The sequence below is a fragment of the Miscanthus floridulus genome, chromosome 19 (genome assembly GCF_019320115.1).
Source record: "Miscanthus floridulus cultivar M001 chromosome 19, ASM1932011v1, whole genome shotgun sequence".
In the NCBI taxonomy this organism is placed as follows: Eukaryota; Viridiplantae; Streptophyta; class Magnoliopsida; order Poales; family Poaceae; genus Miscanthus; species Miscanthus floridulus.
In genome coordinates, this window is record NC_089598.1 from 3340775 (window position 1) to 3365695 (window position 24921).

Genomic DNA, 24921 nt, shown 5'->3' on the forward strand with positions numbered 1-24921 from the left:
GCTATTGTATTTTTGTGGCCGCATATTATATTGTATTCGGATTGTGGAGTCTAGTTTGCTGGGACGGATGAATGGATCTTGTATTTGCAACTTAGACTGTGAAGACAGCACTCTCGGGTTATGCTCATGTGCTGATGCAACTCGGGTCTCGGGGCCCGTCGGGTTCAAGGTCGGGTGCAATATTTCACCCAAATCAGGGTTCGGGGTCGGGGCGGGTTTTTCTATCGGGTTTCAGGTGCGGGTCCACGGAAGCTCCACCTGGCCCCAACCCGCACATTTGCTTACATTAATTGGTACATGTTAGAACTCGATGAAACAATAACTGAAATCAATCACTATCGGAATCCTCAAATTTACCGAGTGTTTTTATATTTGTCGAATGTATTCCCTCGGACACTCGGCGAATAAGTGATTTGCCGAGTGCTGCGCTAAAAACACTCGAAAAAAACACTCGGTAAAATAGGGGGTTTGCCGAGTGTAAAAAAACACTCGACAAAGAGCGGGTTTGCCGAGTGTCAAAAAAAACACTCGACAAAGAAATAAAATATTTTTTCTGAAAAAGAAGGAGAAGAAAAAAAAATAAAAAAAACCTTTGCCGAGTGCAAGATCTACAACACTCGGCAAAGAAATATAAAATCTTTTTTCTGAAAAAAAGGAGAAGAAAAAAAATAAAAAAAAACCGTTTGCCGAGTGCTAGATCTACAACACTCGGCAAAAAAAATTCTTGGAAATAAAAGTCGCACTGCCTCACACATCGCCCCCTCCGTCACCCCGCACGACGCGCGCCCCTCCCTCCCTCCCCTCCCAGCTCCCATCTCCCTCCCCCTCCTCCTCCGGCGCCCTCCCCTCCTCCCTCTTTGGCGCGCCCCCCTCCTCCTCCTGGATCCGGTGCGGCCCCGCCCTCCTCCCTCTCCGGCCCGGATCCGGCGCGGCCCCACCCTCCTCCCTCTCCGGCGCACCTCCTCCTCCTTCCGGATCCGGCGTGGCCCCGCCCTCCTTCCTGTCCGGCCCGGATCCAGCGCGGCCCCGCCCTCCTCCCTCTCCGGCGCGCCCCCTCCTCCTCCCTCTCCGGCACGTCCCCCTCCTCCTCCCTCTCCCAGATCCGGCGCCCCCCTCCTTTCCTCCCTCTCCCGGATCCGACGCGCCCCCCTCCTCCTTCCTCTCCCGGATCCGGGGCGCCCCCCTCCTCCTCCCTCTCCAGCGCGGTCCCGCCCAACCCTCCTCCCTCTCCCGGCCCTCCCTCTCTCGGATCCGGCGGCGCCGCCCCCCTCCCGGCCCTCCCTCTCCAGATCCGGCGGCGACGGGCGTGGTGGTGGTGGCGAGCGTGGCTGTTACGGCGGCCTGGGCGTGGTGGCGCGGCGTGGTGGTGGTGCGGCGTGGTGGGGCCCTCCCTTCTTCCCCGGCGTGGTGACGGTGGCATGGATGGTGGTGGTGCGGTGTGGTGGGGCCCTCCCTTCTTCCCCGGCGTGGATGGTGGTGGTGCGGCATGGTGGGGCCCTCCCTTCTTCCCTGACGTGGTGGCGGCGGCGTGGATGGCGGCGACGGTGCTGGTGGTGCGGGCGTGGTGTCAACGTGTCTTTTTTATTTTTATTTTTGAAAAAAAAGTTTGCCGAGTGTTTTTTAAACACTCGGCAACGTCTTTGCCTAGTGCCCGATAAAAAACACTCAGCAAACTAGTGTTTGCCGATACAGGGTTTGCCGAGTGTAACACTCGACAAACTCTTTGCCGAGTGTTTTTTGGGTTTGGCCGAGCAAACCTCCTGTATCCGGTAGCGAATGCTACAAATATCTACGACGCAACCGGTTAGAGCGAGCAGCAATCAATCAAACCTGTAGAAGGGGGACACGTGGAAGCCACTCTCGCGGTCGTAGGGCAGCATATGCCTGTCCTTGTTAGCGACGATGAAGCCGCTGCAAGTGCCGGCGAAGTCTAGCTCCATCTCGTGGGCGAAAAGCATGTGGAACGGTGGAAGTAATACGTCGATAGGCCTTCATTCCACCATGGCCTCGTGCACGCGGCCGCCACCATGCCCCTGCGGCGCGGCATCCGTCACCCGCACACCATGGATGTGTCGTCGTGCGCGGTAGCATGTTGGAACTTGTTTCGCTGAGGATGGCGAACGCGCACATCTGGAGAAGCCCGCCGGCTGGCCACACTTGCCCTTTGGATCGGACGACTCCGCCTTTGGCGGCAGGTCACGGACCATGCACCGACACCCCACGGTCGCGGACGACGTGGCAGCAAGCTGGAAACCGGCACAACCAGTAGAAGGACGTCTCGACGTAGATCCCCGAGGAGGCGATGCCGAGGCCGTGCGCCGCCGCGCACGTCAGTTCTAGTACGTGATCAACACAAGGAAAAGGAAGTAATAAGGCAAATCAGCCCCCTTCTCCTTGCATGCGTGCATGTCCTCCATGCATGGCTGCATCCACGGTGATTGTGCGTTTCCTTTCCTTGATTCCTTGACTCGACGCACGACAAATACAAAGGAAAGGCATGATCTGCGTGAAGAATTAGAGCATGTCAAGAGTTCTCTAAATCCCTTCCTAATCTTTAGTTTTTAGCAATATGAGAAAAAATATCTCTCCAATAACTCCTAGTCGATCCTCTTAATCTTTTAGAACTTGGTAAAAGTCACATTTTTCCACGTAAAGTTTGCTTCCGAGTCGCGTGTATATTCCTCCTCACGCGAGTTTGTCCGGCAATCTAAAAGGGAAAGGGCATGAAAAGAATAAAGAGTAGGAAAGAGTTTCTGATGCAAATGTATAAGAGAGAAAAAATATATAAAAGTGGTTAGAATAATTTAGAAATAGTATAGGATTACTGATGTAAAACTGTTTTCTATATTTTAGGAGTGGATTATTAGAAACTCTTGAATATGGTCTTACTCTATGTTTTTTTTGGAAGAAAATATTAAGTACTCCTAGATACGCTCTTAAAAACTGGGAGATGGCGGAGGGCCCGAGAATGATCAGCGCCAGGCTACCGCAGCGGTGTCGATCGAGCCGGCGAGGAGGACGATGGTTGCGGCGAACACGGCGAGGATGGATGGATAATAGCAGTCGTAGAGATCAGTTATGCTCCTTCCCCCAAAATCATGCTGCACCTACAGAACAAGCACTACTAAAGCCCTGTGCATCAGTCCACCCTCAACTGCTCATCTCAAGGTCATGATGTGAAGCATCTGGTGTATAGTTGAGTTCTCCTGAAAGTATATAAAAGAAAATTAGCAAATCAATAGGAAAAAAACACATTAGAAACTAAATAACAGATTAATACCCGAACTGGATGTTACGATCAGTAAGAAAAATCCCCAACGCAGCCTTTATTCCTTCTGTAGTAATGGCAACAGTGTAGCCAGGTGCACATTCAGTAAGCATTCCTGATACTCCTTTTCTACTTAAGAGCAAGCATAATGGCAGGCTATAAGCTGGCTGAATGCTGAGGTAGAGGAGGGAGAAGAAAAGTAGGTTGTAAGCTTATAGCCGGCTTAGACAGAAGAATCGAGAAACTTTGTAAGAGAGATAAGTGGAATATGTATTAATAGCGAAGAGCTAACTATTATATGGGTGGGATGAGAGAAGGCTACAAAGATCCTTAGAACCAGCCTGCCGGCTATATTATTAGCCTTGCTCTAATGTAGGACCCTTGACATACCAGTCCTCATCATAACATCAACTCTCGGCCTAAATCCTTTCAATTTTAAGAAGAAATTAAAACGTGTTACAACAGATTGAACAGAATACATGTTACACAACATGTGAATTTGCATTGTAATGAATAAAAATATACAGATTAAACCACAAGGGTGACTAAAAATTACTTGACAAGACCCGGACAAGATTCATGAAACTTTGGGATTGCCCAATCATCTTGCTCTTCCCACACACTGTGTGGATGGTAGTTTCCAATTGTTACTGTGTTCTGACCAATCAACATCTTAAGTTCTAAGAACCGGAGGGGGGACAAAGCTGATAGCCCATCAACTGTAATCAAAGTCAAAGCCCCCAGAATCTTAAGAGCCTCAAGCATTAACAATCGCCTCTCCCAAATTCCACAAAAATTTGTATCCCAAAACCCTACATGATCAAGGGAGCGTGTGCAGAGTAGTATGTGAGCACTACCAGACAGCCAAACTGAGTAGGTCATCGCTGTGAATTGTGATGGCACATGCATAACCGAAACTAGCAAATTGCATAGCCCAAAATCCTGGTCGAGCATCCCATGCCGTGCCCGGAACATTGACCAGCAAATCACAACGATAGAACCAGAATCCAAACAGCACTCCTCAATTGATCAAATTTTGGTCAGATCTAATCCATTATTTAGTCCTAATCCATCACAATTTGAATTCATAAGAAGATAAAACTCAATTCGATTGTTTATTTATATCATTTATAATCACATTCTAAAAGTCATCGCGGAATTGATGAAATTCATCATTTTCCCACAAATAAGCTGACAGTCAATATATGGTGTGAACTACACATTCTATGTCATTCAAATGCAAACTTATGCTTCTTAACTTGTTGACAAATTGGCTCCCTAGTCACTGGCTTCTTTAGAAGTGGCACTAAATCTTTGTGATACGACTTACTTTGGACCCTATACCCACCAACACAAATATGGGAGATGATTCTCTACATAAAGGGCTGGCTACCCTACCACTCCCTACTTATCTCATGCCATATCCTATGGCATGACACGCTAACTCTGCACGGTGGTTACCAATACCATTCTTCCAATGACTTCTCTTAAATTCGCTTTGTGTGGTGGAAGCAACCCCAATATTTAGTGTCACATAACCGTTGGATTGGTGCTAAGTGGCAACTATCCAAACACTCCAGAAAAATATAATAATTCTAAAATATTCTACACTTCAACATATTTCATGGTGAGCTAAATATCTACTTTATTCTTTTTTCCCAAACTTGCCATGATTTTATCCTTATGCATGACAAGATCTAGACTTGTACGTAGCCTCCAAAGTCTTTTAGAACTTTTTAGTCTCTTCTATTATTGGCATGAAGTTATTAGCTCTAAAATCGTTTATAGTAAATATTTTCTCTCCTGTAATCTCAAGTTCTTCAAGAAGCTTTCAAGTATGCATTTCTATTTTTCATCAATAACTAAATTGGGAAAATTAATAATAAACATATCTTTGAATCAAATTTACCTTGCGAACTTCATCTATATCTCAAATGTACATCAAATACATAATCTAGACAACCATGTAAGTGTAGGATCGAGGTGGCTGACTAGATTGGGGTGGTGAATAGTTATTTGTAAAACTTAATTGCAAATCCTAGCCGAAACAAATGCAGAATTAAACTAATGGTCGGATAACAACTTCACCCCTTTCATAACCACATTAGCACTCTATGCACAAGATAAGTGATGCAGCCTCTTGGGTGATTAGAAAGGGCTCCTACACAAGTCTAGTTTGCAAGGTCAATCTGAAAAGCATGTAGGCCCCTAGTGGGTTTCGATGATTAATGATGACATAATATTATTGTAACTAACGTGTGTTTTGCAGAAGCAATTTGAGTTAGGTCACGATAATAGTGATTGATTGGGCAATCAATGGTTTTCATGCCCCTATTGATGGAAATCGTTTTGGTTTTCAAATGATGGACGACAAGGTTAAGGATAGACTAGTTCTAAGTGTCGTTTGGCGTTGAGAGACATTTAGAGTAGTTTAGGACTTTGTTTTTCCTTTGGTCGTACAAAAAAGGGGGTATGAACTAGTAGCTTGACCTAGGTGAGTCTAATGTGTTAGGTGCGGTGCGGTATTTGCTATAGGAGCACATAAAAAGCTTATGCAACGCAATGATCCTGTCAAGTGCAAGTTTTGACGTGTAAGGTCCCCTACCCTCATCCCTTGGCCCTTGCTCTGGTGTGCACCAAACTCCGAAATACAAGATATATATTTTGGAGTTTGGTGCTAGGATACGCTCCACTGTTTCTGCAAGCTTTGAACCTTTATCTTTTGATTAATGCAAATTTCTACTGTTGCATATCAGGTTGGATGGCATCAAGGGCTTCATAAGCTCACTCAAAAATCCCATCTACTACAACAAGGAATAACATGTTGTCATTTTGTATTTTGAGAAGTTAAGCAGTTTCAGAGTTCGAAAGTGTAGCCGGCAACTGTGGCTGCAATTCTCACAACTCATGGGCCAGGTCAAATTACATATAGTGCCAGGATTTTGTATTTGAATATTTCATATTTTCATATATGTCTATCAGGATAATCCATCGACCTAATTCTATATAGTTTGAGAATTTTGTTTAGTGTATGTAATGCTTAGAGCACCCATAGTAGACAATCTAAATTTGTGGAAGATTGGATCTTTCACGTGCATGTGGCTTCGATCGCGGTCTCTCGCACTAAAGTTTAGTCTAAAGTCTCAGTGTACAGCTACATTTTACATATCTTGACATGTCTCAATGTTGCTAAGATTAGATAGATTGTAGTGTGGGGTGGTCTCAAAACACCCATACATTTTTCATGTCCTTTTATTGTGTGTCCTTTTATTGTGTGTATTTTTATTATCTCCATAGCAACACACAAGCATCAGTGAATGAAGCGTTTTTTTTTAAAGCTTCAACGGGGGGATTAATCCCCACCTGATTTTATTGAATGTAGCTCATCTTACATGATTACAAGAGATTTGTACAGGAGGTTTTCACTAGAGTAGAAAACATAAATTACATTGGATTCGAGTTCACTGAAAGGTCAAGAACTTTGGTCCACTCTTCTATGACTCTTTTACTTTTCTTTGGCATCCTAGCTCTCCAGAGATTTGCTTCCGCTTTGCACAGCAGAATCAGCTGCCTGATAGTGATTTGCTCTTCTCTGAAGACAAAGGCATTCCATCTTTTCCATAACTGCCAGTAGCAGTGTTACAAACGCACTGTACTGGTCATTAGGAATGCCTCTGATCTTCTGAATGTTGTGCCAGTTGTTACATTGGAGGTTACTGCTTGACTATAGTCCGATTTGTGACCAGAACTGAACAGCTATGGGGCATTGGAAGATTAAGTGATCAGGTGTCTCTTGATCCGCACCACAGACAAGGCAGTTTGGAGAGTCAACAATCTTTTTACAGAATAGGTTGGATCGGCATTGGATTCTACCTTTGAGGAGGAGCCAGAAGCACATCTGTACCCGTGGTGGCGCAGCGTTCTTCCAGATGAAGGATGATGTGGGATCATTTTCCTGCCCTTGTGCCTTGAGCAATCTGTAGATAGCCAAAGTGTCCAGTTTATCCTTGGTGCGGCTGAAAGCCAATAGCCTCGTGTCCGGCTGTTCTGATAACAGCGATTGCTGAAGTATAACGTTTAGCTGCTGGAGTTCGAGTTGGGCCTGGGTTGACAGGCGGTTCACAAAGCATCCCTGAAGGTTGGACGTGATCGCTTGCTGTACAGTGCACGCCTTTCTGATGCAATGGGAGAAGAGCCGTGGAAAGCGATCTTCGAGTGCTTCATCTCCGGTCCAGACATCAGTCCAGAAGAACTTGGTGGTGCAGACGGTTGGCCAGGCGACGAGGCATTTTCCGGCTGAGAAATCCTTGTTGCCAGCCCAAAGGAATGAGCGCCGACGTTTGTCCACCTGAGTTATTACCTCTTGGGGGATCTGTGTTGCCGACATAATGTATACCAGCTGGACATCCAACACAGAGTTGATCAAAAGTACCCGTCCCATGTTGTTGAGCAATGAAGCGTTTTCGGTTGAGATAATTCATAATAGTATCATCTAAATATTACACGGGTGAGGATCATCCCTACTAGGACGTCGTGCGGATTGTGCTGCTGGTAGGTGGGCCACGTCAACCACACGTCCCGACCGTGTTTTTGTAGGGATGGTCCATGCTGAATTTTTTTCTGATGAGTATAAGGCACGGACATTCATCGACGCCATGGTCATTTGCATCAGGGAGTTTAATCGCACTAACAAACCCCACCAGTGTTGTGTTGTCGACCTACGTGTATATATAGTACTACAATATAAATACCTACAGTATAGCAGAGAATGTCGCCCGCGACTGGTGCGTGCTCTGCTCACTACAAGATGTGAAGCACTGAAGCTCCTTCGCCAAGACACCCAAGCGGGCGATGTCTCCATGGCTCTCTGCCTGTTTCCGACTAGACTCCTGCACGATCTCGCGGCCTATGTCCGAGCGGGAAACCAAGTCGGCAAGCTACGGCGCCCATAAATATAAACGCCGCCTGCCGCCTGCGTTTGATTCCCTACCAAAACCAATCGATCGAACTCGAACCAGCTCACCGTAGCGGCGGCGGCCATGGAGAAGCTCGTGGCCATGATGGCCTTCTGCGAGGCACCGCTCGACGGCACCTTGGCTCCGTCGGGGGCCACCGGGTACTACGGCGCCTCCGCAACCGGCGGCGGCGACGTGGTGGCGCTGCTGGCCGCAGCCACGAAGAAGTGGCCGATGGAGAAGCTCGTTGCCACGATGGCCTTCTGCGAGGCGCCGCTCGACGGCACCTCGGCACCGTCGTCGGGTGCCGCAGGGTACAGCTCCTCCGCAACGGGCGGCGGCAATGTGGTGGCGCTGCTGGACGCAGCCACGAAGAAGTGGCCGGTGGAGAAGCTCGTGGCCACGATGGCCTTCTGCGAGGCGCCACTCGACGGCACCTCGGCTCCGTCGTCGGTGGCCGCCAGAGGGGCCAGCGCCTCCGCAACTGGCGGCGGCAACGTGGTGGCGTTGCTGGACGCGGCCGCGAAGAAGTGGCCGGTGGAGAGGCTCGTGACCACACTGGCTTTCTGCGAGGCGCCGTTCGATGGCACCTTGGACGGTACCACCTCGGCTCCGTCGTCGGGTGCCGCCGGGGGCAGCAGCGCCTCGGCAGCCAACGTCCCCGAGGCCGGCGCCGGCGGCGAAGACGCGGCGGCGTTGAGGCGGGCGTGGCTGGCCGACGCCAAGAAGGAGTGGCCGTTGCGGGAGCACCGGCTGCTGCGCGAGAAGGCTGGGAGCGTCGTCGATGGGCTGGCGATCTTCGAGACCGTCGCCTTGCAGTGACCAAGGAGATTGTTCTTTTTCCTGTTGTTTTCCTAGCCCTTTTTCTTTGTTATGTTTGATCTTCACGAGCAATTCATCGGCGAACAGTAGAAAACGTAGGTGTCTCCGTTTACCAAATTACTCCTAGTCTGTTAAGGCTGCATTACTACTTTTTGCTGAGTTTTGTTCAAATTTAGTATTCAAAGAGTCAAATTTTCAATTGCGTTGTCATTATGTCAAATTCATGCTGGTGAGACTTAAGAATTGTGGCAACCGATGCATCAGATTTGAATCGTTCCCAACAACGGTTTACCTGCATATCTCTAGTTCTTTCTTTGCCTCTGCCTTCTACGACTGACAATGGATCAGGATTCGGCCCCACTCCGATCCTAGTTTATTATTGACTGGTCCAATTCCACTCCAGCCCTCACTGATTTGATTCGACTCAATCCAATGCAATCCATAATTTCACAGTATCCTAATCCACTCCGATCCTATTTTGAGCCCAAGGGCCTACGCCTTCACAAACATGTGCTGCCACTAGCAACGTGTTGCTACTAGGCACTGAAAGGGCCTTCTCAAGGGCTTTCCCAAACAATTAGCATGTAGTACTGCTACTAAGAATTGGCAACGTGCTGCTACTAAACAGATCATAGGAGTAGCTCATAAATAAAAATAAACTATAAGATACATCCACCAGGTTCTTCATCTATTACAATTTTCCCATGCAAATTGACTTAAATTAAGAATAGTCTCATGCAGATGTCTTTATTTTGGGCATTTTCTTCACATCTTGGATCCTTCAAATGGATGAACACTTCAGCACTGGGACCTGAAACACACTGATAGAGTTCAGTATGAGCAAGGCACCAAGTCGATATGGTTGATTGAAACACAAACATGAACACTACATTTGCATCCCAGCTATGAAATGGAATTTCTCTGAAATAATGCAAACATGAACACTACATTCTTCTGCAAATTTTTTTCTGAGCATCAAAAGGGGCATAATTACCTGCATATACTATCTGGCCATGTGCAGTCTTGACTCTTGTGGCCATGTACACAAGACAGGGAAGGGAACCAGCTCAAGAGTCAAGAACATGCACTGCACATAGAAGTTTCAAAGGGGACTAATTAGATTGCTGCTCTGGATCACTAGTTTCAACTGAGGAATAAGCTCCGGCCACAAGTTATCCTTGTGCAGAGATTCTTGGACTGTAAATGTTCAGTTTCAAAGTAAGACTAACAGATAATTTTAGGGGGCAGTAAAATAGTAATCGATAGAAGCTTGGAAAAAGCTAGCCCATTTTCTATATTAGATTAGACTTACAGTTTCGGTATAAATAAACGTAAAATATCAGCAATACCAGTACATGACAAGAAGAACTAGCACATAGAAGTTACTCTAAGTTACTACCCTGGACATGGCTTAGCAGTTCAGCTTGTAAACAAAAAAGTACAGAACTGAAACATAGACCTACCCTGGACATGGCTTCTGATTCAGTTCAGAAATAAACGAAATAAAATACTAAGGTTGCGTTTGGAAGTAGGTATTGAGACTCAGAATTCGGAATTGGAATTGCTAACTCCAAATGCCGCTGTTTGGATGTCATGGAATTTGGAATTGGAAATGAAACTCAATACCAACCGGTATTGGTCCCGCTCTCACCCCTTCACCCTTGATACCGAGCTGAGCCCCTCCGTATTCGCTGGAATCGCGTCGCCCCCATCCCCCGCGTCTCTCTCTCACCCCCTTCGTCTTCGACACGAGAAGCTGCGCCACCGCTCCCTGCCTCCCTCGCCGGCGGGCCGCGCCGCCCCTCCCTGTCTCCATCGCCGGCGGGCCACGCCGCCCCTCCCTGCCTCCATCGCCGGCGGCGTCGCCGGCGCTCCCTGCCTCCCTCGCCAGCGGGCCACGCCGCCTCTCCCTGCCTTCCTCACCGGCGGGCCGCGCCGCCCCTCCCTGCCTCCATCGCCGTCGGGCCGCACCGCCCCTCCCTACCTCCATCGCCGACGGGCCGCGCCGCCCCTTCCTGCCTCCATCGCCGGCAGGCCTTGCCGCTGCTCCCTGGCTTCCTCCGCTGGCAGGCTGCGCTCCACGGGTGGCAAAGGGGATGAGATGTCGTCTGTCAATTCCAATTTGATGATATGGATATCCAAACATGAATTGGTATTTGCCACTCAGTTGAATTCTATCTAGCAATTTCATCTGCATCCAAACAATACCTTTGGTATTGTATCCATTTCCAAAACTAGTCTGATTTGGTATTCAACCCAATTCAATTCCAAGCCCTCCAATATCTACATCCAAACGAAGCCTAAGGGATTTCTCTTTCTGAACCTAGGTACATTATGTTAACACTTCAAGTGTTTCTGGAGCAAGTGATGTTCTGTTTTCCCCAAGAATCCTTCCAGCTCCACTAAAAGCTGACTCTGATGACACCGTGCTAACCGGGATAGCAGGGAAATCTCTAGCCATCAGAGATAAGATTGGGAACACATCAGAATTCTTCTTCCACCAAGCAAGGACATTGAAGTTCTCATCTGACCTCACGAAAACTATAGGGTCCTCTAAATATGTATCCAATTCTGATCTTTCAGCATGAGACCTTGAGTTTCGAGATTCAAACTGAGCAAATGCAAACTCTATTCGGCTTTTTCCCGAAGAACTTGTACTAGACTCACTTGTACCTTGACTTGAAGAATGCTCATCCAAAGGAATAAACACAGGCAAACCTTGTACTTCAAGGCTTCGTTCAACATATCAAAAGTTGAATTCCAACGGTGCTGAACATCTAGCACTAGCCTTGACTTGCTTTTCAGCCCCAATGCTTGAACAATTGAATTGAAGGTTTGCATGCGAGATGGTGTAGAAGTTACGACTTTGATGATGTCCCGGATTCTACCAACTGCATGTGGAATCACCTGCAAGCCTGACTGGACCATGATATTCAGCACATGTATTGTGCATCTCACATGGAAGTGTTCACCTTTGAAAAACATTTCAGCACCTAATGCCTCTCTTAGATCTTTCATTGCTTTGAAAAACATTTCATTGCTTTGTTGTTGGTCAACCAAGTTCCACTCCAACAAACAAGAGGTGATGCCGTCTTGCACGGCATATGAGTTGTGCGGGAAAGAAATCTGCTTGAATGCAATGATTTTCTTTTGGAGCTCAAAGTCTTCATCAGTAAAATGTGTTGTGACACCAAGATACCCCAAGTTTTGGTTAGGACCATAGATCAGTAGTCAAACTGACATGGGATTTCAACTTTCTATTCTTGTCAGCCAACTGTAGCTTCTCCTCTTCATAGAGCAAAAGACAATCTGAATGGACAGTCTGACAACCGACTACTCTAAATGATGGCTGGCAGTAGTTCAATAGCTCTACCCAGCTTGGATCATCTGCCTTTCGAAATGTAACATCTGCTCTAACAAAATACTTGGCTATCAAACGTCAGAAGACAACAGGGTCAAAGACATGATGCTCTCCATCAGTTGACTTTGACTTCAAGGTTGCTAAGAATCTATCTCTAGCCTCTTGTGGGATGTCTTGGCAATGAAAGCCAATATGCCTGTTCAGATGAGAATTTCCTCTCCCTGGCACAGAAGATAAGTGGATCTTGCAGTATTTGCAAATAGCCTTCTCTTTGCCATCTACCACTTCCGAGTCAACGTAATCCTAGACCTTAGCCCTTCTTTTGGCTGACTGGCTTGATTGATCGGTTGACATAGCATCACGACTATCGTCCATCATTTCTAGAGCTGATGAAACCCTCTCCATGGCACAAATATTTTACGATAAATGATGTACGACTGTTCATGATAAGGAATAAAAGTTCAGTATAAATAGTAATAGACTAACAGGTGAACTAAACAAAGGTGCACTTTAAATAGCAATAGGTGAACAGTAATAGTTTCAGTATATATAAACAGTAACAGGTTCAGATTTACAAACCTGTGTCAGATCAACAAGCACAAAGTGGATCAGTGGAACGCATCAAAGTGAACTGGACAGTAGGAGCGTACGCCTATAATATAGATATCCCAAAGTTAGTATATAAGCTATCTAATCAGCAATTTGACTAAGAAACCTTTAAATTTTAACAGGCAAATTGCCGCGAGGAGCAGGGCGGGTCGGTGGCGTGACAGCGGTAGGGCGGGGCAGTAGATCGGCAGGTCCCCATCTCATCGCCTAGGCTTGGGCCGCACCTGTAGATATAACAACTTTCCACGTTCCAACTGCTTGAATCCAAGCCACTCGAGTGGCTTGGCGGCGCGTGCGTGTTGCATCCTCTCCCCGCTAATAGCATAACAGCTCCGCTCTACATCGATGGAGGCGGCCATGGCGATGATCCACTCGCAGCCGCTCTACATCGATTGTTTATTTATATCATTTATAATCACATTCTAAAAGTCATCGCGGAATTGATGAAATCCATCATTTTCCCACAAATATTTATGCTGACAGTCAATATATGGTGTGAACCACACATTCTATGTCATTCAAATGCAAACTTATGCTTCTTAACTTGTTGACAAATTGGCTCCCTAGTCACTGACTTCTTTAGAAGTGGCACTAAATCTTTGTGATACGACTTACTTTGGACCCTATACCCACCAACACAAATATGGGAGATGATTCTCTACATAAAGGGCTGGCTACCCTACCACTCCCTACTTATCTCATGCCATATCCTATGGCATAACACACTAACTCTGCACGGTGGTTACCAATACCATTCTTCCAATGGCTTCTCTTAAATTCGCTTTGTGTGGTGGAAGCAACCCCAATATTTAGTGTCACATAACCGTTGGATTGGTGCTAAGTGGCAACTATCCAAACACTCCAGAAAAATATAATAATTCTAAAATATTCTACACTTCAACATATTTCATGGTGAGCTAAATATCTACTTTATTCTTTTTTTCCCAAACTTGCCATGATTTTATCCTTATGCATGGCAAGATCTAGACTTGTACGTAGCCTCCAAAGTCTTTTAGAACTTTTTAGTCTCTTCTATTATTGGCATGAAGTTATTAGCTCTAAAATCGTTTATAGTAAATATTTTCTCTCCTGTAATCTCAAGTTCTTCAAGAAGTTTTCAAGTATGCATTTCTATTTTTCATCAATAACTAAATTGGGAAAATTAATAATAAACATATCTTTGAATCAATTTTTCCTTGCTAACTTCATCTATATCTCAAATGCACATCAAATACATAATCTAGACAACCATGTAAGTGTAGGATCGAGGTGGCTGACTAGATTGGGGGCGGTGAATAGTTATTTGTAAAACTCAATTGCAAATCCTAGCCGAAACAAATGCAGAATTAAACTAACGGTCGGATAACAACTTCACCCCTTTCATAACCGCATTAGCACTCTATGCACAAGATAAGTGATGCAGCCTCTTCGGTGATTAGAAAGGGCTCCTACACAAGTCTAGTTTGCAAGGTCAATCTGAAAGCATGTAGGCCCCTAGTGGATTTCGGTGATTAATGATGACATAATATTATTGTGACTAACGTGTGTTTTGTAGAGGCAATTGAGTTAGGTAACGATAATAGTGATTGATTGGGCAATCAATGGTTTTCATGCCCCTATTGATGGAAATCATTTCGATTTTCAAAGAATGGACGACAATGTTAAGGACAGACTAGTTCTAAGTGTCGTTTGGCGTTGAGAGACACTTAGAGTAGTTTAGGACTTTGTTTTTCCTTTGGTTGTACAAAAAAGGGATATGAACTAGTAGCTTGACCTAGGTGAGTCTAATGTGTTAGGTGTGGTGCGGTATTTGCTGTAGGAGCACATAAAAAGCTTATGCAACGCAATGATCCTGTCAAATGCAAGTTTTGACGTGTAAGGTCCCCTACCCTCATCCCTTGGCCCTTGCTCTGGTGTGCACCAAACTCTGAAATACAAGATATATATTTTGGAGTTTGGTGCTAGGATACGCTCCACCGTTTCTGCAAGCTTTGAACCTTTATCTTTTGATTAATGCAAATTTCTACTGTTGCATATCAGGTTGGATGGCATCAAGGGCTTCATAAGCTCACTCAAAATTCCCATCTACTACAGCAAGGAATAACATGTTGTCATTTTGTATTTTGAGATGTTAAGCAGTTTCAGAGTTCGAAAGTGTAGCTGGCAACTGTGGCTGCAATTCTCACAACTCATGGGCCAGTTCAAATTACATATAGTGCCAGGATTTTGTATTTGAATATTTCATATATGTCTAAGAGGATAACCCATCGACCTAATTCTATATAGTTTGAGAATTTTGTTTAGTGTATGTAATGCTTAGAGCACCCATAGTAGACAATCTAAATTTATGGAAGATTGGATCTTTCATGTAATTGTGGCTTCGATCGCGGTCTCTCGCACTAAAGTTTAGTCTAAAGTCTCAGTGTATAGCTACATTTTACATATCTTGACATGTCTCAATGTTGCTAAGATTAGATAGATTGTAGTGTTGGGTGGTCTCAAAGCACCCATACATTTTTCATGTCCTTTTATTGTGTGTTTTTTATCATCTCAATAGCAACACACAAGCATCAGTGAATGAAGCGTTTTTTTTCAGGAATGCTATACAACACATGTGTGTTTTTTGTTTTGTTGGCACATGAATTTTCTGTCCGCTGGATGAAGAATTGACGTCTGGTTGTGCCCGTTTGCCTTGCGACGCTGATTTGCCGAGCCCACGCTGAGCGTTACTGTTTGAAATTGGAAGTCACGCCTATCGTTTTCTTGCTGTCTCATTTCCCCATCGTCCCGGCGAGAGGGGAAAAGGGGTTCGTCCCGGCGGCCAATGATTGTCTCGGCGTCGCGGCGATTATACCAGCGACCTCGCCGCTCCACACCCTCCACGTCTCTGCGCGTCGCTTCCCTCTCGTCTGCCATTGCTCGAGCTCTGGAGGTACATGAGTTCGCCGCTTTCCCCCTTGAGTTCGTCGTCGCTCTCGTCCTCCTTGCCCACCGATTGTAGATCTATGTTCCTCTGTTTCCTGAGGCCCAGCGACACCCGTGGGGCATTGCGTGGAGCCGGTCTAAACCGGTGCCGATGGCCGAGAGCACCTCTCCCTACCACCTCGACCTCTTGGCCGAGCTGGTCGGTGGCGTGGCAGCGACGTGCGGCACCGGTGGGGCCCCGGGCTCGCTCAACCGCGACCGCTGCTGCCCAGTCCTCGCGATCTGGCTCTTCGCCGCACACGCACACAATGCATTGTTCGTGCCCTCGGCGCTCGCCCGGGAGGAGGGGCTGGAGCCCAGAGGTGTGTTGACGCGCTGGGCGCGGCACGATATGGAGCGGGCAAGGAGCTGCCCGAGGTCTCTGGCGGCATCTCCATCGGCCATCGCACATGACTATCTATCCTGTCCTTGGCAGCACCGCTCTAGCCGGCTCAACGAGAAAAGCAGGCTACCTCCTCTGCTCATCTCGCCCTTGACAGACTCCACCACGGTGTTCGATGAAATTCCTGTCCAGAACGTGGTATTTCCAACTCTCTCCATTCCTCCCCCACCGCTTAATCTTGACTTTCAAACGGAGCTAGAACTATGTCCGGAAGAAATTCTTACTTGCACATGCAATGGTTTGCCTTTACATGCTCTGATTTCTTATTTCTGTGATTGTGTCTCTACAATCATGATACTAGCACTGAGCAACTCAATTTTGTTTATGCTACTTGAAATTGTAAGTTAGTAGCCGCTTACTTCCGTGGTCCTTTGTGCAAGCTGCGGCTGCGGGATGGCAAGAGCGCGGGGTGAGCTGCAGCGGCGTGACGGCGAGAGCGCGCAGGGCGAGCTGCAGCGGCGGAATGTCGAGCGCGGTTGGATTTGGTTGTGGTATGGGCTATGGCAAACCCTGGTTGTGACCATTGGTTTTCGTCTGGATGCGGCTGCGGCACAGGCTGAGGTAGCGGTTTGGCAGCTGCTGCAGGCTTCGACCTCGTGGAGCTTCTAGACTACAAACTTCTCCATGGAGATCTCTTACTAGTTTCACATGCACACAACGCGTCGTCCCCTGCCCTACCTCCTCTGCTCTGTGTCATCTCTCTGTTTGGAGATATCTCTGTTTTTACTTATTTTCATAATTATTGTGGATGTACTGTGTTGGGGTTTGGGTTTGGTGAACTGTTCCTGTGGATTGGATGCTAGGAGTGGGTTGGATTAATGTTGGATTGGGGAGGTGAAGTTTATTGCAACCACAAATAGGAAGTCTGATCAGCTATTGTTGTCTATGAGTTTTGTTTGGCGATGAGTTCATTTTTTGCAGTAGGTTGGCTATTTCAGAGACAGGAGCTTCTCTTATGCTTTTTTGCTGAGAATGGAGACATGAGCTGCTAGGGGTGCGTGGCGCATCAGCTCTATTAGCAGCAGGCAGATGTTCATCTGTGTTCATGGTTCCTTGCTCGGACGGCGTGCACCTGCTACTATATGGGAATGTAATATATATCAACCACAGTTAATGTGTTTTCCTTAGCACGTTGAGTTATATGGGAATGGAATAGGACTAAAGTGTTTTAGTCCTTAGCAAGGTATATATATCATGACTGAGTTAAGGGGTTTTGTCGAACCTTTTCTTAGTGTGTCATGCAGATATGTAATGACCTAAAATGTTTTATCAGTCCGGTCCAGAGGAATGGCTTTGGTAGAAAGGGGCAGCAGATAAAACTGATAACAAATCACTTCAAAGTTTCTCTCATGGATGCTGGAGATTACTTCTATCATTATTATGTGCATCTCTAATCCTTGTCCTTGTACTGGTTGCAGATCAATTTAAAGTATGAAGATGATACACCGGTTGATCGCAAAGGGTCAGGAAGAAAAGTGATCGAAAAACTGCAGCAAACTAAGGCTGCTGAACTTGCAAATAAAGATTTTGCATATGATGGTGAGAAGAGCATGTTCACAATTGGTGCTCTATCTCAAGTTAAAAACGAGTTCACTGTAGTTGTTGATGATGTTTCAACTGTTGTCCCTTTTTGCATGCAGGGGTTGCCTATTAGTAAGGAAATCATTCTTCCACAATAATCCTTCCAACTTTGTTGACCTGGGTGGTGGTGTAGTGGGCTATAGATGGTTTCATTCTAGTTTTCGTGCAACCCAGAGTGGACTTTCACTCAATATTGGTCTATTATATACCCAGGGTGTTTACCAGTTATGCAGACTTCTGCCTTTATAAAGATACACTAAAGCTTTGAGCACGCTTCAGAGGTCATCACTTTCCAAAATTTATTATTATTATTATATATAACAATAACAATTGGTTCTAGAAAGTTGGGTTATTGCCTTATTGGTAGGTGTGGTTTTCTTAAACTTTTTTTTCATGTCAAATTGGGTAGGTACTACAAAGAAGCAACTATGATGCAGAGCCCATGCTGAAGTCATGCGGGATTACAATTGCTAGAAGTTTCACAGAAGTTGATGGTAGGATACTACTCCCCTCTAGAAGTTTTCATCTAGAGGGGAGTAGTCCACTGAATTAGTCGTGGTTTAGAGCACTTTTATGCTGAAAGTCCACAACCCTCTAGAAGTTTTCTTGTGATTTCTGCTGACACACACCTCATTTTTGTCCTTGTCCTTAGAAAGCTACAAAACCACCAGCCACATGAATGGTAGTTGTATTGCTTTTGATCCTATTAATATTTTGTGTTCATGAACACAAGATTTGGTTACATAATTGCAGTCAGCAATAATGTAAATTGCAAGTATCTAGCAGCGCAATTGTAGTTTTGAGTATATGCAATAAGCTAGTGTTGAACCATTTGCCTCGTTTTTTTCTGCTAGATGATTTTAGTGGCTATTGTTTTTGCTTTTTTTTGCAGTCTGTCTTTTTCTGTGTAAATATTTACAGCCATTCTAGCTGATTTGATGATCTAAGTGCATGTTTTTTTGCCAGGTGACTTCAAGGCCAACCACAACAACCCTGATGACTTATCCCATGCTGCATGATAACATAGGCTTCAACCCTGATGACATGCAGGAGGTGGTGCATTCGCTCTCATATGTGTAAGTATACCAAGCAGAGGCTCAAAAAAACTTTTAGCGTTCAGTTGTGATTTCTGTATGTTTGAGCAGCAGCTCACCGTGTCCTTGTATTTTTATCACAAATGGCGTACTGACAATAGCTACAATAGTACTGGTGATGGTTGTTTTTTGTTTGATAGAGAATTTTCTCACATACAGAATACTCAATTGATCACAATGAACAGGGTAACAAGTGCTCTGTTACTAATAATATATGTTGTTCATGAAAACCAGACAAGTAAAACATTTGGTTACACAACTACAATCACCAACAATGTAAATTGCAGCTATTGAGCACTGCAATTTTAGTTCTCAGCATATGCAATTGTAGTTCTGGGCATAATTTAATTTAAGATTGTAACATCCTGTTCATTAAATAAATTACATAAATTAATTGGCTGCTAAAATTGACTGCATCCCTCCTTTTGATTGATAAATTTTGATTTCCATCTGTTGATCATCTTTGATTTCTATGTCCTCAGTGTTCTGTTGCTTCGGGGTCAATGGGATCAATGCTACCATTTGATGTTTATTGTGGTTATCTATGATTTGTGCTAACACATTTCATTTCTGTTTATTGTGGTTTGTGATTTGTGCAAGCACAGACATTGTCCTTGTCTTTCCATAGAAAAAAAATTGTTATTTGTGATTTGTGTCAACACATTTCATTTCTATTTATTGTGATTTGTGATTTGTGCTAGCGTAGACAATATTTTTTGTCCTTGTCCTTCCATAGAAAAAATTGTTATTTGTGATTTGTGACAACATATTTCATTTCTGTTTATTGTGATTTGTTCTGATGCCATAGTGAATTCATCATGCAGGCAGCGTCTTGAGGCAGTTCTACTAGTTCTGCTAGGACTAGTAAAAGAAGGTGAGGAACAACAGCAATAATGCGGTGGTTTGGTTGTTTTTGTTTTTGTTCACAATTTTGTTGTTCTGAATCACTCGGTCCGCTAAACATGCAGGCAGTGTCTTGAGGCACAAAGTGCAATTCACCTGGAGTAACCAAGAGGATAATGTCGAGGTATGTATGTCCAGCCCTGAATTTTGTGAACTTGCTGCTATTTTTGTTACTCCAAACCAGCTATGTAAATTCATCACTCTTTGTGAGCAGGCTCCACATTCATAAGCTGGATTCTGTATTTATATACATATACAGTATAATTGCATTAACAACATGTAGTATTTGCACTATTTGAAACATGCAATTTTCATGTTCTTGTTTTGTAATTTTTGAAGATCATAATCATTGTGCATTTTTTCACCGAGAACATCTCATTATGTGTGAGTAAATATTTTGTTTCGTAGTAATTTCATCGATATAATGCATTACACTTAATCATTTTTTCATGTTCTTTGGATGCTATGCTGGAAAGATGGTGTCATTTGTGTACATTCCAATTTATGTTTACTTGTCTTTTTTATTTTACCTTTTTGTAGGAGCATCCAAATATTGTTGTCCAGCTTGTCGACCTCATTGGTATCACATCAGTAATGGAGGTAAGTAGTTATTGAACTCATTCCCCGTCTAGTTTGGTGAGTGCCTTTGGTTGGTGTTGGTCATCAAATCGATTGTAAAACAGGTGTTGATGAGATTGATTGGCGCTGATGAAACCATATACTCGAATTTCGTGGATACATTGCATTGGTTAGAGAACACAGATGTACTGAAAATGATTGTGGATAAATTTAGCTCATCAGTAAGTACACTTGATCACTCAGTAACATAGTGTTGTACGACATTTGTTGGGCACTAAACCATGTCATTATTAAGCTTTGGTGTGTGTAGAGTGTGTGGGTGTTTGGGTTCTTGTCCTGCATTTTCTTCTTAATAATAATGAACCGCAACTCTCCTGCGTTTTTGCGAAAAATGTCATTATTATGCTGTACTTGCAGTGGTTATGGAGGTTGGTTTGTTGTCTCAGTAGAATTCATATGTTTTTTTGTATATATTTCTAGTAAAGGGCTCATATATCTATGTTGCCTTGATCAAACAGGACTCTCCTGAAGTGCATGCAAATGCTGCTAAAATCCTTTCCTCCGTAACTCGATGCGCCTCTCCTGCTCTTGCTGCAAAAATATGCAGCCCAAGGTTTGTCCTTTTCATTTAATTTTTGTGCAATCAGAAAATGCAACTTTTGTGCATCATATCGCTTCCTTTGTCAGCTATTATTATGTTCATTTTTCTTTGCTTGTTCCTGGTATCAGTTTTGTTGGTAGGTTGTTTCGTCACGCTCTTGAAGAGTCAAGACCAAAATCTATTCTGGTTCATTCATTGTCAGTGTGTATATCTTTGTTGGACCCCAAAAAGACTAGCATCAGCCTCATACCAAGCATTTAGAAGCAACTTAACTCACGGGACGCTGATCACAGCCAGTCCAAAAATAGTTGATGGTATGCTGGAGAGTTTAGGTGAGTGCTCTGTGCTTGATTCTTTCTACTTAATGCTACTTGTATTGTTTATATGCTTTTCACTTGTTACACCCTTGCTTTCTGTCACACACATTCTCCTTGTCATGTGCACACCTGGCATGTTTAATGAAAATATGAAATGCTTGATTGCCTTCCCGAGGACTTACCAGTATACCTGTAATCACATCTTGCATAACTCTGTAATCACGTTTGGTCAATTTCTGAGAGAGATATGCTTTCAATCTGAGTTTGATGGCCTCAACTGCTGTCCACCTTGCATAACTCTGCAGTTAGGCCAGGCTCAGAAGGTCCAATTAATCGTTTCCTTCATTCAACGTGTCTCTTCAGAGCCCTTTCCTGTCTATTTTATTTTAATAAATTATACTTCTGTTTCTTTTAGATTGTAGAGTCCGTCTCTGTTTTGCTAACAATTGGTAGCGAAATTGCTGAGAAGGAGCTAATAAACCAATCAGTGATAAAGCACTGCATCGATTTATTTTTTCTATAAGTGGGCTACTGTGTGTTTTATTCCTTAACGATCACTGTTAATGGCAAATCCTCATACATTGCCTAGTGCTGCAGGTACCCTTATAATAAATTTTTGCATTATCATGTTGAGAACATTATTGTTTCTTGCCTTGAGGTTAAAAGAAATCAATGGACTGACCATATCCTTAATGACTGCGGCCTTGTCGGTAAAGTCCTTGCCGCTGAAAAAGGTCCATCTCTGCTAGTGGAGTCTAATGGGGTAAATCTATTTCTTGATACTTGTCATCTTGTTTTTTCTTTGCTGGGCTATGTCGCCAGTATTTTGATTGTGCCTTGTGTTTGTAGCCAATGTTACCGTCAGAAGGGAAAGAACCTCCAAGAATTGGGAATATTGGACACATAACTCGAATAGCGAATAAGCTCATTCAATTGGGAAATAGTAACAGCATGATACATAGTCACTTGCAGGTATTTCTAATTTCTGTTTCATCTTTGGCCAACAATTTGGAACTATTGTGTCATACTCATTTACATTTATAAACTTGTGTTTATAGGAGAGCAGCGAGTGGGTTGTATGGCAAACAGATGTCCTGGTCAAACGCAATGAGGTGGAGAACGTTTACCATTGGGCATGTGGGTATGCTTTTTTCCCATCCTGGGCTTTCTTATTCTTGTGTACACTGCTAAAACACTTGTGATTTCTCTGTGGTAACTTGTATATTTCTTCCTAACCGTTGGCTAATGTTTTATGCTGCAGCCGTCCAACTTCTCTACATGATCGTGGGAGGGATAGCGATGATGACGACTTCCGTGACAGAGACTATGATGTGGCAGCACTTGCTAATAATCTGAGTCAGGCATTTCGATATGGGATATACAGCAATGATGACATTGAAGAGGTGATTTTCGTCAGTTTTTTTAGCAAGATTTTCTTGAGTTTTGAACATCATGTTCTTTTGTAGCATGCTATAATTTTGTAGAGTGGTATTTAGAAAAAAATTGTGTTTAATTTTGTAGAGTGCCCCTAATTGCAGATTGCAGTTGATAAGTTAATTCATGTGTGACATATATGTCAGCCCCCCCCCCTCTCTTTCCTGGTTTCTCTGCATTGTATTCTGTTCTAGAAAGATTGTCAGAAAAAGGAAATTTTCTGCATTTTACTGTTGAACCCTTTCAAAATCCAAGTGACCACATGGGGGGTTTATGCAGAACTCTCCTTTGGGTTTGTTCCATTTTGTGCCTTTTTGTCTTATCTACCAAGTGCTGACTAATAGGCGCATTCTACCATAGTCTCATAGCCATAGGCATAGTGCGGTTAACATAATAACAAATTGACAATGGCAGTGGCATTTGTCAAGTGCATATATGAGGTGAAAAGTTCATAGCTACTGGATTGTTCCCTTTTACGCTCTCATGTACTTTTTTAAACTGTCAGAAATATCTTCATGAATCATTACGTGTGTACACAGGGTGAATGTTAAAATTATGACAAACAAATGCTCTTGTTTTATTATGGCAAATTAATAGCTTCTAAGCACATTTCATGTTATAATTATACTGTGTCGAAAGAGTGTTGCTTGCAGAACTGAATTGCAGTTCTAGAAACTACTAATTGATGCATTTTGTTTTGCAATTTGTGCTTGCTTGAACAATAGGTTGCAATTTCTGCAGTTTGGTTCTGTATGCATGGATCAATCGGATTGATATTTACCTTTTTTTGTCCCTATTATGCACAAATAGAAAGTGGGAACCAATAACCTGCTGAATTCCAGCTTTACAATGATCAAATAAGCATTTCTTACTATTAAGAATGCTTGCTTTTTATATAAATTATTGCCAAAATGTCTATAATTTGAATGTGCTTTTAATTTTGTTATCCCCAAATAATGCAGTATACACTGGCTATTGACATTTGGAGCATTGGATGCATATTTGCTGAGGTGTTGACTGGGAAGCCTTTATTTCCTAGTAAAAATGTTGTTCATCAGCTAGATTTGATTGACTAATCTTCTAGGCACACCGTCAATGGATAAAATTTCTCGGGTATAGTGCTATAACCAAGGAAACTCTATTTTTATTTCGTCTCATGGCTCAGTGACTCCAATGTTAATGGGCCAACTTTGGTTGCACAGAAATTATAACAGATTTCCTCTAAGTGGACCTTCTTTAAAAACGTGTGCTACCTTGTGCTAAAATACATGGTTTCTTCTCTCTTGAAAATCATGTGTTATGCAAGCAACCAACAACCATGTGCTAGCTTGTGCTAAAACACATGGTTTTTCCTCTGTTACAAATTGTGTGTTTTATAGCTAGCAAACAACCATGTGCTACCTTTTGTTGAAACACATGGTTGTTGCGTAGACAGACTCTTTTTTTTGAAAGCTTAAACGGGGGGATTAATCCCCACCTGATTTTTTGAATGTAGCTCATCTTACATGATTACAAGAGATTTGTGCAGGAGGTTTTCGCTATAGTAGAAAACATAGATTACATTGGATTCAAGTTCACCGAAAGGTCAAGAACTTTGGTCCACTCTTCTATGACTCTTTTACTTTTCTTTGGCATCCTAGCTCTCCAGAGGTTTGCTTCCGCTTTGCACAGCAGAATCAGCTGCCTGATAGTGATTTGCTCTTCTCTAAAGACAAGGGCATTCCATCTTTTCCATAACTGCCAGCAGCACAGTGTTACAAACGCACTGTACTTGTCATTAGGAATGCCTCTGATCTTCTGAATGTTGTGCCAGTTGTTGCACTAGAGGTTACTGCTTGACTATAGTCTGATTTATGACCAGAACTGAACAGCTATGGGGCATTGGAAGATTAAGTGATCATGTGTCTCTTGATTCACGCCGCAGATAAGGCAGTTTGGAGAGTCAATAACCTTTTTACAGAATAGGTTGGATCAGAATTGGATTCTACCTTTGAGGAGGAGCCAGAAGCACATCTGTACCCGTGGTGGCG

General features: G+C 43.9%; 2 protein-coding genes and 3 pseudogenes across 2 annotated transcripts in view; 2 read left to right on the forward strand and 3 right to left on the reverse strand.

Annotated features, from left to right (window-relative positions):
• Positions 1–747: 747 nt before the first annotated feature.
• On the reverse strand, positions 748–1488 carry LOC136525393 (uncharacterized). Its single transcript, XM_066518397.1, has one exon. It carries the CDS (start codon positions 1486–1488, stop codon positions 748–750), a length of 741 nt encoding a protein of 246 aa, XP_066374494.1.
• Positions 1489–8457: 6969 nt separating this feature from the next.
• Positions 8458–9104, forward strand: LOC136525394 (uncharacterized; annotated as a pseudogene).
• A 523-nt stretch (positions 9105–9627) lies between these two features.
• LOC136527936 (protein DECREASED SIZE EXCLUSION LIMIT 1-like) overlaps positions 9628–24921 on the reverse strand; it is an 81747-nt gene continuing 66453 nt past the window's right edge. Inside the window, exons 13-14 of the mRNA XM_066520802.1 lie at positions 12986–13058; positions 9628–9856 (exon numbers count right to left, since the gene is read on the reverse strand). Of these exons, the coding sequence (XP_066376899.1) occupies positions 12996–13058 (63 nt within the window). The 3' untranslated portion in view covers positions 9628–9856; positions 12986–12995. The remainder of the gene's footprint in view (positions 9857–12985; positions 13059–24921) is intronic.
• On the reverse strand, positions 9745–12811 carry LOC136527937 (zinc finger BED domain-containing protein RICESLEEPER 2-like; annotated as a pseudogene).
• LOC136528541 (uncharacterized) lies at positions 16092–23967 on the forward strand (annotated as a pseudogene).

Coding starts and splice junctions, on each gene's coding strand:
- LOC136525393 (XM_066518397.1), bottom strand. CDS start 1,488: ATGCCGCACCACCACCATCCACGCCGGGGAAGAAGGGAGGGCCCCACC.